At 47.3% G+C, this 19168-nt stretch overlaps 1 protein-coding gene across 1 annotated transcript in view; it reads right to left on the reverse strand.

Annotated features, from left to right (window-relative positions):
- The window catches only part of SPEG (striated muscle enriched protein kinase), a 110691-nt gene extending 100680 nt beyond the window's left edge, over nucleotides 1-10011 (reverse strand). Inside the window, exon 1 of the mRNA XM_066611582.1 lies at nucleotides 9509-10011. Coding sequence (XP_066467679.1) covers nucleotides 9509-9935 — 427 coding nt within the window. The 5' untranslated portion in view covers nucleotides 9936-10011. The remainder of the gene's footprint in view (nucleotides 1-9508) is intronic.
- Between the last annotated feature and the right edge of the window lie 9157 nt (nucleotides 10012-19168).

Genomic DNA, 19168 nt, shown 5'->3' on the forward strand with positions numbered 1-19168 from the left:
TCCAACTAATACAAATGCAACTTGTAAATTCTTGTAAAATGCAACTAAGGGTGCAATCCTAACCAACCTTCTGGCACTGGCCTAGCCGCAATGCAGACCCAAGGTAAGGTAACAAACATGCCCTTACCTTGAGGAGGCCCCATTGACTGCCTCCCCACTGCAGGATGCAGTGCATGCCACATTGGCACAGCTATGTCAGTGCTGGAATGTTGGTTAGGATTGCACCCTAATACAAATGCAGCCCCCCCAATCTAAGCTGCTCTAAAGCCCATTTTGTACATTGCACATCGACAAAAGCAGAGTTGGCCACTACCTGAAACATCCTGCCAACACTGCTGGCCACCTCACCTCATTCCTCTGGCTCCTGCCTCCTGCCATTTCAACAGCAAGGAGATGTGACCAGCAGAGATGGTGGGCCAGAGGAGAGTTGCTAGGGGAGATCAATACGGCTGGAGGGACAGGTGGGAAGATTAACAGGTTGGGGGCTGCTCGGGGTGGGAGAGATCAGCAGGGCTGCAGGTTGGTGAGAGGAGCTTGTCTCATTCTGCATCAGGGGCATTATTTAGTGAGGGTATGAGGAAACTGAGTGCCACAGGACAGGGTTTCTGAAAGGAATTTCATCAGGAGGTACAAAGTTTCTTTTGGGCCCGTCCCCCAAAAAGGGGGAAACAGGGTGGGGGTGCATGGCAATGGGGGTGGGCAGAATGGGGGCAAAACAGGATGGGGGAGGGTGGCAACAGCTGGAGTAAGCTTCGGAGTCCAGGTCTACCAGGTTTCCCAGTGCAGAGCCCAGATCTACCTGCACTTGTGGCATTGGCAGCTAGATATAGTAATATCTAGGAAATATATCTAGGAAATATATCTAGGAAATATAGGAAAACCAAACCTAAGTCTCTCTAAAATCAAAAAATTAGCATCATCATATTTAGGCTCACGCTAGAATGGAAAGTATCCTGTGTGTATCAAAACTTGCTTCTGCAGCAGCTGTGGTCCTGCAGCTGTGCCCCTGAGCTCCTGTACACACCTGTACACTTGTACACTTCTTCACGGTAAGCACATCCACAAGCCAAAGAGCTACTATAGCAGGACACTGTGTAAAGGAGTGTCATGTATGCATTCCTGGGCCTGGTGTGTATGGATTGCAGCTATAGTCACCATAGTGTGCCTGCGGTAGTGCCCCCGTTATCAAGCGCAGACAGCGCATTTGGGTGAGATCTGAAAATGAAGTTCCCAGGAAATTTCTGGGCTCCCTACTTTGGCTCTTGGGCCCCCTTTCTGACCCTGCACCCAGGTACAAATTATCCCCTTTATCCCCCTCTCATGGGCCCTGTACTGTACTATGGACCAATGGTCTAACTCAGGGGTGCCCAAACCCCAAGCCGGGGGCCACTTGCGGCCCTCAGGGGCTCCCAATCAGGCCCTCGGGGAGCTCCCAGTCTCCAAGGAGCCTCTGGCCCTCCAGAGACTTGCTGGAGTCTGTGTTGGCTGACACAACTGCTCTCAGCATGAGGACGACTGTTCAACCTCTCACCTGAGCTGTGGGATGACGGCTCCCTCCACTACTTGCTGTTTCATGTCTGTGATGCAGCAGTGGCAGCAAATGAAAGGCTGGCCTTGCTTTGGGCAAGGCCTCTTATAGGCCTTGAGCTATTGCAAGACCTTCATTCATTCATATAAGTTCCATCTCTAATAAATTCATTTATGAAAATTTATTCAAATTTTAAATGTAAATTAATTCTTTTTCCCCCCGGCCCCTGACACAGTGTCAGAGAGATTATGTGGCCCTCCTGCCAAAATGTTTGGACACCCCTGGTCTAACTTAGCAAAAGGCAGCTTCCTATATTTGTTCATATGTGCCTTCATGATGGTACAAATACCCTGGAAAGGGAGCAATGGTTTCTTCACTGTAACACCCCACTGGAGATGGAGTGGGGTGGGGAGTCTGTATATCATCCATGCTCTTGTCACAGGACAGTAATAAGGTGGAGGGGGGGAGCTAAGGCTACAATCCTACTCACACCTTCCTGCAAGTATGCCGTATTGGGCACAATGGAACTTCTGCATAGACATGCATAGGCTTGCACTGTGAATGTTCTCTCTCCCATCCTAGTTGCTGCAAAGTGTAATAATGAACCAGATAGTTGGACTGCATGAAGTAGAGCGTGGAGGGAGGAAATGATCATCACAAGATATGCTGGAAAAAGAACTGGGACTGGTCATCCTACCCAGGGCCTAGGAGAGAGGGGTAAAGGGGGTAATTTGTACCCGGGCCCAGTGTCAAAAGGGGAGCCCAGGAACCAAAGGAGGGGGCCCAGAAATTTCCTGGGATCTGACATTTTCCTATCTACTCAGTCTGGGAACACTACCATGACTGGGGATGCTGGGAACACTATTGATGCCACATGGGTGGGTAGACCTGGGCTCCAAAGATTTTTCCAGCTGTCTCTCCTCTCCTCTCACCCTGCTTTACCCCCTCCCTGCCCCTATTCTGCTCGCCCTTCACCACCCTCCCCTGCTCTGTTTCACCCTTCCCCCTTTGCAAAGGGGCCCAAAAGAAACTTTGTACCCCCGATGAAATTTCTCTCAGAGGCCCTGATCCTACCTATGGAGGTATGGCTAGCTGGGCTGAAGAGAGCTGGGCAAAATGAAAGATATTTAGAGGTAGAAATGAGTCCAGACCCCTGGATTATGGCACTGCTCTGTCTCAGCACATGTAACTCTTCCTATCAGTTTCGGAGGGGCAGGGGAACATAGCTAGCAATCAAGCTTGGAATTTTGTATACGCTAAGCTTTGCTTTTCCACTTAGCGGTGGTTTCATAAAGGGCACCTTCGGTTTTGAGCTATTTGATGGGATCCGTCCCATGTCTGGGTTTTGAGAAAGGGAGGTGACATGGCAGGGGTGGCATCAGAAATCAGCGAGGTCAGGCACTGGCAGCAGGCCCTATGTCCCTCAGAGACCCTTCTGCTGATCACTCTTCTGCCCTTGCCACTTGCTCATTTGCCCACCTGCTCAGTTAAGTGTGCAAGGGGCAATGGTAGCCAGTGATGGTGGTGGCGCTCCTCCTCCTCACTACTTGCTTGCTCACCTACCTGCTGTCTGGTCAAACCAGCAGATAGAGATGAGGAGGGTTAGGAGCTATTGCTGCACAAAGCTGGTGGCAGTGAAGGGGATGAGGCCCACCAAAGACCAAATTCTGCTTGATGGTCCACTACCTCTTCCCTCAAATCCTGGAGCTGGGACTACCTGTGGTCTTGCTGCTGGAGTGAGAATTTTTCTGGATGCATGTGGCTTCCTCTGAAAATGCTTGTTCCCCACAGCTGCCAGTACATGCTGTGGGCAATGTTCCCATCTTGGTGGGGGGATAGAGCTTTTGGTCCCACAACAGGTTTTGAATTCTTCTACTGGGCTGGAGGGAGGATGTGGCTTCGATGCATAAGCTTCCTCCTAAGCACTGGGCTATGGAGTTGGCTGACTGTTATGGCAGGAATGACCTCTCTTCCCAGAGTGCCGGGAGGGGGGGAGGGAGATGGGTATATGGAGACTGCAGTTTGCCCTGTGTAGACTGCCATAGGATTTGAAGCCCTATCTGAGCAGCCTTCCACCTTCTGGCTTCAGATGCAGTTCTCACCTCTCACCAGGGAAGCACTGTCACAAGATACTTGTGGGGAGGGAGGTGCTCTTCCCAACAGTGTGCTTGTGCAGTACTGTGTGGGAGGAGATGGGGAAGGGAGGGTGATGTCATTGTAGCATTTGTGCCCATCACTGCCTGAAGATTGGTTCCTTCCCTGCCAGGCTAATGTGGGGGCATTTTTGGCATGCAGCGTCATGATTTGGTGGGCGGTAGCAGATCTTCTAGGAACACTGTGGGAGTGTCTGCCAGTGTTGCCACTTTAGTTTGTGTTTCTGCAGCCATTCTCGTGCTTTTTATATTGCTGATTGATGTGGAAAAGGTTATGACTATATTGTGCCAGTTCTGGTTTTGGTATAGAGCCACCTGGCATAGTAGGGCCAAAGGATTGCCGTGTCCATCCATCCACCTCTGCACACAGTTACTGGCAAATGCATTCATCCTCTCAATGCAACTTGACTTGATGGAGGAGATGCAGTGAAGGGGCTTGCACGGATTCTCATCGCAACATCCAAAGACCCCAACAGCTGCTAGCAACAAAAAGTCAACAAACGCTGTGATACCTTTGAAATTCACGGTTTTGCTGTAGTACAAACTTTGGTAAGGAAGTACCGGCTTCATCATGAACTTGAAGTTCATTCGCCAAAGTTCATTCTCCAAACCCAAGCAAAGTTGATGGCAAGCAACATGATTGGGCATCTTGAGGCTCAGTTTACACACCTCACAACAACTAAGTGTCAAGCACAGAGTTACGGTTAGTGCCATTTTAACTCCAGAAAATCATGGAAAACAAAACTGGGCAATTGCTGCCCCTGGTCACTGCAAGGCAGACTGAACTCTGCCCTGCAACCTTTCTAAGAGAAAGAAGTAAGAGAAAGAGGTCTCTGTAGCTAAGCCCACAAAAAAATATCATTTGTTCACCATTGTATTGGCAACCTTCAGTCTCGAAAGACTATGGTATTGCGCTCTGAAAGGTGGTTCTGGCACAGCGTCTAGTGTGGCTGAAAAGGCCAATCCGGGAGTGACAATCCCTTCCACACCAGGAGCAAGTGCAGTCTGTCCCTGGTCTGTCTCCCTGGCTACGGGCCTTCCTTCTTTGCCTCTTAGCCTCAGACTGTTGGCAAAGTGTCTCTTCAAACTGGGAAAGGCCATGCTGCACAGCCTGCCTCCAAGCTGGCCACTCAGAGGCCAGGGTTTCCCACTTGTTGAGGTCCATCCCTAAGGCCTTCAGATCCCTCTTGCAGATGTCCTTGTATCGCAGCTGTGGTCTACCTGTAGGGCGCTTTCCTTGCACGAGTTCTCCATAGAGGAGATCCTTTGGGATCCGGCCATCATCCATTCTCACGACATGACCAAGCCAACACAGGCGTCTCTGTTTCAGCAGTGAATACATGCTAGGGATTCCAGCACGTTCCAGGACTGTGTTGTTTGGAACTTTGTCCTGCCAGGTGATGCCGAGGATGCGTTGGAGGCAGCGCATGTGGAAAGCGCTCAGTTTCCTCTCCTGTTGTGAGCGAAGAGTCCATGACTCGCTGCAGTACAGAAGTGTACTCAGGATGCAAGCTCTGTAGACCTGGATCTTATGAAGCCCACAAACAATTAACTAAAATAAGGGTAAAATATCCACGTTTGCCTTATTTGCAAATGTTTATTAGGTAGCAATCTCTTCTTCAGTTTGTAGACACCAATTCTTGTACTACCACACATCATAGTGCAGAGTTTTAAGGCTGCTGTGCTTTTTGGCATTTAAATAATTTGGAGCATCAGGAGCCTGAACAAGCCTGGAAGACTGGTTCCAGGAAGACTGGAACAGCCTGGAAGACTGGTTCACGTGTTTCTACAGCCCACAATCAACTTCCCATGATGGAGGAAAGTGTTCTGTTTCCCATCTCATCTTCTACGTCCTGTTCTGTCCTGTCCCAACATCTGCTTTCACCTTGCACATAATGTAAGATATGACATAGAGAGGCCATGCAGAGACTAGTGTGGGTAGAGCAGTGGTTCTCAAACTGTGGGTTGGGACCCACTCGGTGGGATGCGAGCCAATGTCAAGTGAGTCCCCATTCATTTCAATATTTTATTTTTAATATGTTATACTTGATCCTACCATGGTATATATGACTGTATTTGAGAAAATGTTAAAGATGTGTACTTTGTACAGGCTACTATGTATATGCCTTTAACAATTATAGTAAATGGGACTTAATCCTGGGTAGGTGTATGTAGGATTGCAGCCTAGGATTAAAAATTAAATGATTTTTCCTGCTTGATGATGTCACTTCCGGTATATATAGATATATATATACCGCTTTTCAACTAAAAGTTCACAAAGCAGTTTACAGAGAAAAATCAAATGACTAATGGCTCCCTGTCTAGGGCTCACAATCTAAAAAGATGCAAAAGAACACCAGCAGACAGCCACTAGAAAAGACACTGCTTGGGTGAGATGGGCCCATTACTCCCCCCTTGCTAAAAAGAGGAGCACCCACTTGAAAAAGTGCCTCTTACCCAGTTAGCAGGGGTAAGTCATGACATCACTTCCACTGGGTCCTGACAGATTCTCATTCTAAAAAGTGGGTCCTGGTACTAAAAAGTGTGAGAACCACTGTTGTAGGCCTAATTCACACGATCCCTCCCCTTTAACACTGGGGTGTGTATGCATATTGTACCAAGAATGTGTGACAAGAAGAGAATTGACCTGTGTGATGTGTGTGTGTGTGACAAGAATGTGTGACATGAAGAGAATTCATAAATGACCTGGAGACAGGGGTGAGCAGTGAGGTGGCAAAGTTTGCAGATGACACCAAACTTTTCCGAGTGGTGAAGACCAGAAGTGATTGTGAGGAGCTCCAGAAGGATCTCTCCAGACTGGCAGAATAGGCAGCAAAATGGCAGATGCGCTTCAGTGTCAGTAAGTGTAAGGTCATGCACATTGGGGCAAAAAATCAAATCTTCACATATAGGCTGATAGGTTCTGAGCTGTCTGTGACAGATCAGGAGAGAGAGATCTTGGGGTGGTGGTGGACAGCTCGATGAAAGTGTCGATCCAATGTGCGGCAGCAGCGAAGAAGGCCAGTTCTATGCTTGGGATCATTAGAAAAGGTATTGAGAACAAAACAGCTAATATTATAATGCCATTGTACAAATCTATGGTAGGGTCACACCTGGAGTATTGCATCCAGTTCTGGTTGCCACATCCCATAAAGGACATAGTGGAAATGGAAAAGGTGCAAAAGAGAGCAACTAAAATGATTACTGGGCTGGGGCACCTTCCTGATGAAGAAAGGCTACGGCATTTGGGCCTCTTTAGCCTAGAAGAGACGCCTGAGGGGGGACACGATTGAGACACACAAAATTATGCATGGGAAGGATAAAGTGGATAGAGAGATCACTCTCACATAACACCAGAACCAGGGGACATCCACTAAAATTGAGTGCTGGAAGGGTTAGGACAGGCAAAAGAAAATGTTTCTTTACTCAACGTGTGGTCGGTCTGTGGAACTCCTTGCCGCAGGATGTGGTGACGGCATCTGGTCTGGATGCCTTTAAAAGGGGATTGGACAAGTTTCTGGAGGAAAAATCCATTACAGGTTACAAGCCATGATGTGTATGTGCAACCTCCTGATTTTAGAAATGGGCTATGTCAGAATGCCAGTGCAAGGGAGGGCACTAGGATGCAGGTCTCTTGTTATCTGGTGTGCTCCCTGGGGCATTTGGTGGGCCGCTGTGAGATACAGGAAGCTGGATTAAATGGGCCTAAGACCTGATCCAGTGGGGCTGTTCTTATGTTCTTAATTGTCTCAATGAAATAACTGTGAACCAGCTCTGTGTTTTTCAGGTGTTCATGTTTCTGGACCCAGAACCTTCTGGCCAAATTACAAAATATTTTCCTTTGGCTATTACAGGAGGCCTAGGGAAAAGTAGAAGCTCCTCCAACTCAGAACAAAGCCTGAGGATTTGAATACATGAAGCTTATTTCTGCCCAGGCCTTGAGAAAGACTCAAGGCTTCCAAGAAAACGGGCTTTCAAGACTCAAGAAAAGGGGCTAGCTAGGCCACAGCCTTGAAGAAGCTGCCTCTGGAGACAACATGGCACAGGAGGTAGACGTGCAAGGCTGTCAGGCAAATGCTTATGTTAGAAACTGTTTCAACAAAACCACTTATGGGCAGGATAGTTTTCCAGCCCAGCGATATTTGTATCAGTCCAGAATATGACCTCCACCTTCCTGACAAAATGGATGGCAGTGCCATTCCCCAGTAACATCTGCCATATGGTTCTCTGGTTGGTTGGATCATTCTAGGGGAATGCCAAGTGCACTAGGGGTGCCGAGTGCATTTGTAGGACATGTATGTGATTTTCCCCTAGGTAAGGATGGGGGTACACTGAGCCTGCCAAGGTTGCAGCACAGTCTCCCTGAAACATGTAAACTCTGGCTGCCAGGTCCAGAGTGTGAAAGATAATTCTGCCTCAAAGAAGGGACTGTTGCCAGGAACGCCTTCTCTTGTCATTGAGCAAGGTAAGAGGGGGAAGCATGCCTGACAGTTATTTTCCCTTTTATGCATCTCTTAAAGGAACAGAGGTTTCCTCGGAGTCTGGAGCCAGCATAGGTAGTTCTAATGATAACTCTGAGCAGAGATTAGGTAGAACAAATGGGAGGTCTTCTCAGCTGTACTCCACACACTCCTCGTTAGACAACCAGCTGCTCCCACCCAGTAACCAACACAAGGGCAGAACCATGATTATGTTGGAATCTATGGGGGGGGGGAGTGATTCAGATTATATACTGAGAAGCCACCTACATGGCAGTATGCAGGAGGGTTGTGAAGTGTTTTAATTTCCTGAAAGGACTCCTCAGCTTTCAGATGTGAAGGATTGCTGTGCTCATGTGGCATGGGGCGTGGGAGGAGGATGTGCCGGGCTGGTGCTCTGGCTGCAGCTAGAACATACTATTTGGCACCACCTGTGCCACAGTGCCACACACCGAGGGCACACTGATGGCACACTGATGTCAGATTTTTCAGAATCTAACCCTTAGTAGGCGCAGTCTCAACCACTTACATTCCAAACAAAGAGATGCCAAGGTACATGTTTACCTGGTGCAGTATCAACCGTGTCCAGTTTGGGGTTTGCTTTGGAAACTTTTTACTCTAATCCGGGACATGTGAGAACAAATTGTGATGGTCTGACATAAAGGGGTGTCACTCTACACAGTCCCAGTGACACTCTCCTATTTATGTTTAATTCTCAGCCTGGCATCAGGAACAAATACTTTCTAGGTGAGTGCAGATTCTGGGCCTAAACATTAATAAAATTAAACTCAGTAATCCATTCCATTTGTCTTACAATGCTCTGTTCCCCCATTCCGTGCAAGCAAAAAAGCCCATATTTCTTGAGCGAAACAAGCCTTCATCTTCAGAAAGCCCTGATTTCACCCTTACCTCGGCCTTTACCAGTGGCAGAGAGCTGTTCTGTAGGTTAGTGACTAATTACTACAAGCAGAGGCAGCTGGGAACCAACAGCCAACAACCTGTGTTCTAGCAGCCTTGTCCCACAATCCTAGATGTTCAATTACAGGTAAGGGAAATGCACTCTGCAAGTGGTCAAAGGCGTTTTATAATTACTTGTACAACTTCCAAGGCTGATACTGGAAAAAGGATGCAGTCCAGGGCAGGACACTTACTTTGCTCTGCTAATCCCTACTTATACCTGAAATCCTAGAGCCCACCAGAAAAAGCAGCAATTACTATTCCTCTTGGGATGTTTGTTGCTAAATGCTGATGCAGAGGTTGCTCTTAGCAGAGCAGGTGCTGCCCTGGTGCATGCGCCCAGGTTGCCCTCTGCTTCACCCACCCAGACCTGTGTCCCACTTTGTTCATACCTTCCATATCTGTGATCATCACTGTGGCGCTGGTGACAGCTTCGCCATGGTCATTCTTGGCCACACAGCTGTAGGCTCCAGCGTCGGCCACTTTGCAGTTGCAAATCCAGAAGCTGCCATATTCCTCCTCCTCTTCTTCCCTCTCCTTGATGGGGACAATAGGTACTTTCTCCTTGTACCAGCTCAGGTATGGCTGGGGGCTGCCGGTAACCACCACCCTCAGCTGGATGTTGTGGCCAATGCTGATGGCTATGTCCTTCAGCTCCTGCAGGAAAACTGGGGCTGCAGGGCCTCCCTGCTCAGATGTGACTTTGGCTCTCTTAGGAGGGATGGCAGGGCTTGGAGGGGCTCTCCCCAGGCCCCGTCCTGTCCCCCCAGCCTCTTCTGTGGCCCGGCTGAGGTTGTTCTGTCCCCGAGATTTCTGCATGGCTTGGGGCCTGATAACTCAGTCGCTCTTTTCAGATAGTCTTGAGTTGCTGTCCTTTTCCATAACACCCCCTCCTCTGAGGCTCTGTAGTGCCACCAGCCACACAGGGCCCAGCAAAGCCCCCCCAGCAACCGCTCCCCTAGCTTGATGTTCACCCTCTCTGTGTGTGACCCCCAGTTGCTGGGTACCTGCCAGGGGGCACTGACGTTGCACCAGGTGCCTGCCCACCCAGCCGGACAAAGTCCCAGAAGGTCATTTCTCTGCCAGGCAGGGGGTTATTTTTAGGCTGGTCTCAGGTTGCAGTCAGACCATCCCAGCCCATCCCAGCCCATCAAGGGGGCCTGGCTGTTCGCCAAGGGTGCCACTTTCCAAGCTTTCCCAGCACCTGCTACCCTCACCTGTAGCTTCCAAAACACTTACTGTTGCTTAGTGGGCCCAGCACCCCTCACAACACAGAATTTCCCCTTTTTTTCTGGAACCCAGGATAACTGGATCCCCAGCTTCTGTGCACTTTCCCCTGCTCCTCCCCCCCCCCATAGCAGCTGCTGTCTGAAGTATCACATTTCTTAACCCAAGCTGAGCTGAGCAGAGCGTATGACTGGGGTAGTTCAGAGTCCTTAGCAAAGACAGACATGGGCGGGTGGTGCACTGGGGGGAAGGGGACTTCTCAAGGGCAGCCCTCCCTTCTTCATCCCTGTGCCGTGCATGTCACGGACACCTGGAATGCAGTCACTGAGATGCTGCCCTCTGTGGCCCAGAAAGATTACAGGACAAATATTTGAGAAAATGACCTGCTTCCAAGTTTTAAACAGAGCTGAATTTCATAGCCAAATACTTTCTGAAGTCTAGGATGAGTTGACGAGTCTGCAGGTCAGGTGGGAGAAGCATCAATCAAAGGCTGATCCTACAGGGCTACTAGACAGACAACTTCTGTGTGGCTTCATTACGCTGATGCAGTTTCATGGCCAGACAGAGAGAAGGGAGACAGTACTTTTTTATATATATTACAGTGCTTTTTTATCCTCTTCTTCCACCAAACCAGTTTTCCAAACCCAGTTCTCTTCCCCACCATTTAAGCCTTTTCTGCCCAACATTGCATATATACAACAGGGATCAAATGTGTACACCTATGGGCTGGGCAGAAATGTATTAACCTTCACAACACCTCTGGGTCGTAGGTTGGGCTCAGACGAAAGGACTAGCTTGAAGGTCACCCAGTGAGCTTCCAAGGGATTTGAACTCACATCTCCCTAGTCCTAGTCCAGCACTTTACTATAACGTACAAACCGCAGCAGGTGAAAAAGTGGCTTTGTGTTTGTGGAGATGAGAGAAAATAAGAAATGCAGCCAGACAGAAGAAAAAGAAGAAGGCAAGGTGTGGCAAAGATGGAAGAATTAGGAAACCGGGGGGGACGGGGGACAGTTCAAGTGGCACAGATGGAAAGAGCCAGGTCTGAGAATCTAGTGGGAGAAAAAAAAGATGGGGAAAGGATTGTGGGGGGCAAAGCACAGAATGGGTTGTATGGGGGGGAGCAGACTACACTAGGACTGGACTTCTGCTAAACTTGGGGAATTCAGTGCACAGAAAGCAGGAAAGACAAGAGCCACCTTTGAGGAACACTGGCAGAGTTTTCTGAAATCTGCCTGGGTTTCAGAGAAAGGCTTTGAAACAGCACGCTCTGACAGGTGTTGCAGCCCACAGTCCAATGCGTAATGCAGAATAACTGGGGAAAGCAAGAATAACTATGAGCTCTTATCCTGCATCTCATTGCAGAGGACTGCTGTGCATGTGACTCTACCAGACCATAGGATGGTTTGAGCTGTGCTGCCACCTGCTGGCTAAGGGTTGCCTTACAAGCTTCTGAGCTTTGGGTAGCATTCTTGATTTTTACAGAAAGAAATACTGTACAAAAAACAGTACAGCAACAAAAAAAACTCTCTTGAGCCATGCCTCCTACTGGTTACAGCACGCTCCTTTTTGGCATGGCTGCACCAGCAGGACTGGGGGAAAGGACAGAATTGAACTCTAAAGTTTCTAAATCTCACTGTTCCTTAACTGTCCCTATTCCACTATCAGCTTGCAGAGTCCATACAGTTTCCTGAACGATAGGATGGTAGAGGAGAACATGACCACATGCAGTTGTGTTCCTAAGGAAGTTGAACAGGAACATGCATAATCATCCTTGGGCTTGACTTTAAGAAGCCTAAGGTCAATTCAAAGTTTTACAAACACCCAGGCATCTATACTTACCCTCTGAAAGGATCAGGTGGGCGTATGCCAATCCCAGCAAGTGGCCTTGCTAAGAAAACATGGAATATACAAAATGACATGGTTATATCACAATGTGGCCAACTCTTTATAAATATGGGAAAAATCTCAGGGTGGTAGATTAGGGTGCGTCCCAATAGTGGTCCCCAAATGGTTTACCACCCATCCACCTGAGGAAAAAAGCAAAATAGCTGGGTCATTTTGGTCAAATTGGCCAAATGCTACCTAATACTAAGGTAAGAGAATCAGTAGTACTAGTCTCAATTAGACAGTAGGCAGAGATGGAAGCTCCTTGAATTCCCAAAAACATTGTATGAGCATATTTAGACTGCCACAGCTTGGCATGTGGCCTCCTTTGTGGGCACACACCCCTATCTGAGTATATGATCAGCAGGGATGGGAACTCAAGCAAGTGACTCAGACTCAAGTCATGAAAATGCACATTTTGCTGCATTTTGCCGACTCGTGGACTTGTGAGTGGCACACATGGAAGACTTGGAAAAACACTTAAGTCAGGGGTCCCTTGACTTGTGACTCGCGTTCCACTCTGACGACTTAAGTTGCGTGTCAATGGTCATGGGTTGCGCTGCCTCCCTCTCTCCTGCAAAAACCTCCTCAAATGATCCAGAAGACATTTTTGGTGCACATGGGGCACCAGCAGCAGCAGCCAGGTACGCTATGTTCAGAGATGGGCTGGGGGGTGGAGTGAAAGGGTTAATTTTTTTTTGTTTTCGCTCCAAAAGATTGGCAGAGTTTCATGATGCGGCACCTGTTGCGGTTTCTGCAAAAAGTCTCAATTTTACATGGGTTTTGCACAGAACCCAGACAGCGAGGCGGCTCCCTGGTCCTCTGCTGCATCCATTGGCCAAAGGATGAATCTCTGCAGCATCCATTGGCTGAAGGACACATCTCCGGGAGAGGGAGGGAAACAGGAGCAGCCATTTTTCCTCATAGGGACCACAGGGTAGTGGGTTTTGAAAGCAGAAGGAGGGGCTGCAGGAGGCAGGGACAAGTAGGAGGACACTGTTCTGGGAGGATAGAAAAACAGCCACCCACTTTTCACCCTCTCATTCTGTTCATAGCAGCCGGTTACTGTAATTTGTGAACTGGGCCATATCGGCATATTAAACAAGTTTTTCTCCCATCTAAGGACTTGCTTTCATTCCCCTTTCTCAAGGGGCTTCCTAAAGCCTGTGAATTCAGACTAGGTTTTCCAAACCGATTTTCCCAATCCATACCTCTTGTAAATACAAATATAACACTTGGATAGATTGACGAGCTGGGATGTGTCCTTGCTCCCTCCCTCTCTGCCATGCCAAGAGGAGGGAGGGAGGGTGGGATCTGTTATGGCTGGGCTGGGGTCATGGCACCTGGGAAAGGAAGGGGTCAGCACATTCCACACTACTGCCTGAAAGGTGGGATGGAGGTGGGCACAGCAGGGGTGTGACTTTTATCACCCATACTTTTATCCAAGTCTCTCTTGCCAGAGTTTTTTTGTCGTCCTCCTGCTATTTTTTCAGTTGCATTTTCTGTTGCAGAAGGGGTAGGTGCATTCCGACAGACAGACAGACACCTGCTGTCTGACAGGTGGAATGGGAAAAGCAGGAGAGTTTAAAGGGAACACTGAGACATACAGCCCCATTTCCTTCCACGGAGCTGTGGCAGGCTTTTCCTCGCTCACTCGGCTCACGCTGCCCACATGCCCTCCTGCCTGGCCAAGCTGGGATGCACCCTCCATACCTGTGAAGTGAAGGGGGTGTTTCCTTCATCGTGGCCGGGGTGGGATCGCACAGGGGAAGGGAAGGGGTTGGTGCATTCTGCACTGCTGCCGGACTTTGGAGTTGGCAGGGACAGTGGGGTAATGTTTAAAGGGATTTGCACACAGCTCAGCATCAGCCCCATTTTTTTCCATGGTGGGCTTTTTAAAGGGGGCGACTCAACTCGAGTCCTATCGAGTTGTGAAAGGGTGATGCGGGGATTTGGAAAGTGCCCCCGTTATGACTTGTTTTTGAGTTGAGTTGCAGGGCCGGTAACTCCAGGATTTTCCCATCCCTATCAGTACACTTCACCCCAGTCACTTTGGACTGTGAATAATCAGCAGGTGAATAATCAATAATGTGCTCCTTTACGTGCTTCACTGCATACCTTGGAATTTCCGGCTTGGGTGTCTCTTTTCTGTTTCACAACACATTTTGTTCTATTTCCCAGCATTTCAGCTGCTGCTCTGCAGGGAGAACTGTTCCTGGAAAGAAATTCAAATGCCAGGAAAGAGTAAAAATATGAGTATACTTACTGCTTGCAAAAATGTCAGGGTTTGACCCTAGCTGAAATCTTTTATCCCTCCATTCCTGGTCAGCATAGGCCTGTGCTACTGTTCCCAATATGGGCCTAGCAGCATTCATCAATTAGAGAAGAGAATGGAGTGCATGGAGGGATCTTCTGCTCCCACCATCATGCTGCTGTTAAAGACACAGGAACAAGACAGACCAGTTTTTTCCTGGTAAGCTGGTAACAGGAATGGCATTAGTGGTTGGACAGGTTCAGCTCTGGCTGCAGGCCTATGCCCATCAAGGCCTACTGGCTGAGTGAACCCCTGAGCCCTCAGTAGTGGTGGCAGAGGAGAACCCAATCAAGGGGTGGGCAGGAGATGTTGATCGCGGTGCAGGTCTTAACCCCAGACCCCCCACCCCAGCAACCTGGCACCAGTATTTGTTGGCAATCTTACTAGTCGCTCCTTCTGACATGTAAATTTATCAGATTCTAAACTCTTTTGACTGGCTGTTTAAATCTGTTGTGTTCTCTTCTTGATTCAGATGATCATTTGTAGACTCATTTGTAGATTCATTTGTAGATTTGTAGACTGAATTATCCATTCAGATGCTTGCTATTTGCTGCCTAGGCAAAATTGTCAACTGATCAGAAAAAAAGAGGTCTGGCCTATTGGTATGCCCTTGACAGCAGCTTGCTAGGCAGTAATCTTCTGAGGAAACTTTCCATGACATAGACATAACCGTTATCACTTGTGAGTGTTAGATCAAGCTATTTGAAAGTCAGAGGGGTCAACTCTTCACCAGTCGCACATCTTTACTGGGGCATTTGTATACAGTGGTGCCTCGCATAACGAATGCCCCGTGCACCGAAAAACTCGCATAACGAAAGAGTTTTTCGATTGAGTTTGGTAACTCACATAACGAAAGTTTCTGGCCGTGCTTCGCATAACGAAAACTTTTTAGGTCCATGCTTCGCATAACGAAAACTTTTTAGGTCCGTGCTTCGCATAACGAATTTTTTAAAAAATTAAAAATTTTGTGTATGCTTCAAATTTTAGAAATCCTCTGTACAGTATGTATGCCTTTAAAGAGCACGTAATAAACACTTTGTAAACCAAATTTGACTTCGTTTTGACCTTCTTTGCCCATAGGAACGCATTAATTAAATTTCAATGCATTCCTATGGGAAAACGCGATTCGCAAAACGAAAAATTCGCATAACGAAAGGATTCGCGGAACAGATTAATTTCGTTATGCGAGGCACCACTGTATATTCTTCATTCCCTCTGAATCAAATCTTTTTTACCCAGAATTTTACCCAGAAATTAATATTGTTGTGACTTGGAAGAAGACTTGCTTCATGTCTAAAGTCTTGCTTTGTGGTGTTACTATGATACACACAAGGCTCATGTTGATTCCAAACCAAGGTTGTGTGTCTACCTCTTCATTCCCCAACAGGCTCGAATAATTTTGTTGTAATGTAAAAAGATGCAGAACCAAGATTTGTGGAACTGTCTGAGTATTAACTTACCAGATCAAGAACATGGTTTCTGCAGCTCTGTGTGTGTGTGTCTCCCTTTAAATAACCTTTTCACTTAAGTTACAGAGATGTGCTGGAGTCACTGAGCCAGAGTCATGAGTTAAGTCCCAAGTCGGTGACCCTGCAACTGTACTCATGAATCATACTGTGTGGGCTGTCATGACTTGACCTGTGAGGAATTTAGAGGACTTTGAGTCGAGTCATGAGTCATTTTGAGAAATGAGCGGAGTCTTTTGGTCCCTCCCCCCAGCCTCATGCAACAAAAAAAAGACCCCTTAAGTCAGTGATTCCCAAACTTTTTCAACTGGTGGCTCCCTTGACCTACTGGGCCATTGGCTGCAGCTCCCAATTCACGAGCATCCTGCAACTCCCCTGGCTGGATTCTGTGGTTCCTGGGGAACCACGGCTCACAGTTTGGGAACCACTGCGTTAAACCTTAGTCCTCCCCTCAACCCCCAAGCCCCCACCTCCTGGAACCACCTACACCCACAATGACTACTGCTGCTGTCCTTCTGAATGCTGGCTTTCAGATCACCCACAAGGTCTTCAGCAGAATGCAGGAAAAAAAAGTAAGCTAGAAAACACACACACACAAGAGAGAGGGACTTGTGATAGGACTTGAGTCATTTCAACTCTTTTTTAGTCATTGACCCCAAGTTGTGAGATGAGTCAGGGCCAGCAATGTCAGTGACTCAAGTGCTCAAAAAATGTGTGTTTGCATAACTCAAGTTGAGTCATCCTGAGTCAAGTGCCCATCCCTTTTCAGTTACTCTTTTTTGCCTGTGAATATCACAAGAGATGGCCCCTTCAATCCTTCTTCAGGTTGCCTTCTTTCTGGGTTCACAGTCACCAAAAGAGCTACCAGCTGGGTGAGGTTCACTGAACTTAGCAATGGATGGGCTGTAGCATCCCAGAGGTTGTACCTGTAATTGCAGCTTGCTCTTGAATTTCTTGTAAAGCTTGGGTAAAACATTTAACATTCCATTACAGTATTAATGTTGTGGTGGGAGGCAACTGTTCACATTTCAGTCATATATGAAGCTCTATGCTGGTTTCTATTATTCAAGATCAAGATCAAGGCTGAGTCTCATTATTCGCAAGGGTTCAGTTCCCAGAACTCCAGTGGATAGCAAAAAACGCACTATAGTAAATCAATTTAAAAAACAAAGTCTCTTTGCTCTTGTGATTTAAAAACAGCCTTGCTGACCTTTGTAATGCACAGAGAGTCAATCAGTCTCTCAGGCTTCATTAGGAGGCAGCCATTCCTCCCTTCAGCAAGAGCCCCAGCAAGGAGGAAAGAATGGAGAAGGTGATAATCACTGCCATTTAGCCTTCTTTCACCTGCTCAGGGGGAAGGGAGGAGTGAAGCCTGCAGAGAGAATGATTGATGGATTGTCAGCCGGACGCCCTCTCTAGCATTATTAAAGGACTGTTTTCCTTTAATTTAAAAGGCCCTTCTCATCAGCTTTGAGATAGAAAAATCTGTGAATACTTAGGTTATATCTGTAAGCACTTGTATGACTATCTCTCTACAACAGTAAAAAGCAGTTTTTTAAACTGTGATTTTAAAGGGATGCATTCTTCCCCTTCTCCAGGGATCAGCACATTCCTTCTCATTTGCAGGGGCCATTCGCGCTGAATCAAATTCTTGTATAAAAAATGCATGTATAACAAGGCTGGACCTGTATTTACAAGAGCAGTTTCTCTGTTTTTCCCTATGCATCTATAACATCTCCTATTTGTAGCACATAGAAGCTTTGGGGCCAAATAGCAGTTTTAGGGAAACCTGATCTGGACTGGGAACCCTCCCTATACCATTGCATTTTCTTTTAGAAAATTGCCCAACTAGGCCTCTGATTTGGAGCCTGTTTGATGAAACATGTAGTGTAGCCCTTTATTGTGGAAAGCAATCTTTCGCCCAGTAATCGCCCAGTAGATTGACTGGGTGACCACAGTAACATTATCTTTATTATGAGCAACTTTAGAGTATGATTAGTGTTTTAAGGATCTATTGTTGACAACTGATGCAGGACTTTTTAAGAACTTAAGAAGAGCCCCACTGGATCAGGCCAAAGGCCCATCTAGTCCAGCTTCCTCTAACTCTCAGTGGCCCACCAAGTGCTTCAGGGAGCACACAAGACAACAGACACAACCTATGTCTGGTGCCCTCCCCTGCATCTGCATTTTAAAAATTATATGATTGTTCATCTGCATATATGTCTTGCAGTGATGCACACAGGGGAAGTGACACTCCTACTGACCAAAATTTTAAAATTTTGGTATTTTCAAATAATTCATTTCATATACAGCAAGATGTGCAATTCAACACTGAATGCAATGAAACAAACCGTGTCAAAATATTCTATCAAAACTTATAGCCAAAAAACCAGCAATGGTGGGGGTGACTGTGCATCGCCCTGCCTACCGCTGGGGGCGATGCCCCGCCCATTGCATGGGAGGACGTCTATCATGGGGGTGATGCACTGGCCTCTTGCGTCAGGTGGTGCAAACCCTAGTGATGCCACTGGCTACTAGTGCAGTCCCTTTTCTTTTGCCTACAGTTACGTCACATGACTCCTGCACTGTTTTAGGCTGCATTCATATTCATCAAGATAGTCTGGGATTATTCAACAGGGAATGAATGACTTGTGGTTCGTGCACTCTACATACAAGAGTATTTTTCCTTTCTCTTCCTCACACAAGAGAACCCATTTCACTAATGTGATGAAAGAGCCTCTAGCCGTAAGTAAACACGAGTGGGTTGATCAGGCAAAACAGAAGGTGGGGTTGCCAATCTTTTATATTTGTATGAAGAAGGCATTCACATTCCCCACGCTTGCAGTGCTTCGGCATGCCAAAGAGCAATTGTTGATATTCCCTCTTCTACACAATAGGAACAGGAGCCCAATCCCCCCATTTGCATCTCACCAACCTATACACGATGAGGTTCTCACACAGCAGCTTTGGACATATGACAACTAGCAGATGGGAAGGATGAGTAAATTAACATTTTCTGTTTTGCACTTCTGTATAGTAATTTCTTTGCAAGACCCGCTTCAGAAGTGCATAACAGGAAGCAGGGGCTCACTTAGCCTTCCTGCTGTCCCGCATTTGCCAAAATCTAAAGCCATTGCCCATTTTGCTTTGCTGTCTGG

This window comes from Tiliqua scincoides, chromosome 1 (genome assembly GCF_035046505.1).
Source record: "Tiliqua scincoides isolate rTilSci1 chromosome 1, rTilSci1.hap2, whole genome shotgun sequence".
In the NCBI taxonomy this organism is placed as follows: domain Eukaryota; kingdom Metazoa; phylum Chordata; class Lepidosauria; order Squamata; family Scincidae; genus Tiliqua; species Tiliqua scincoides.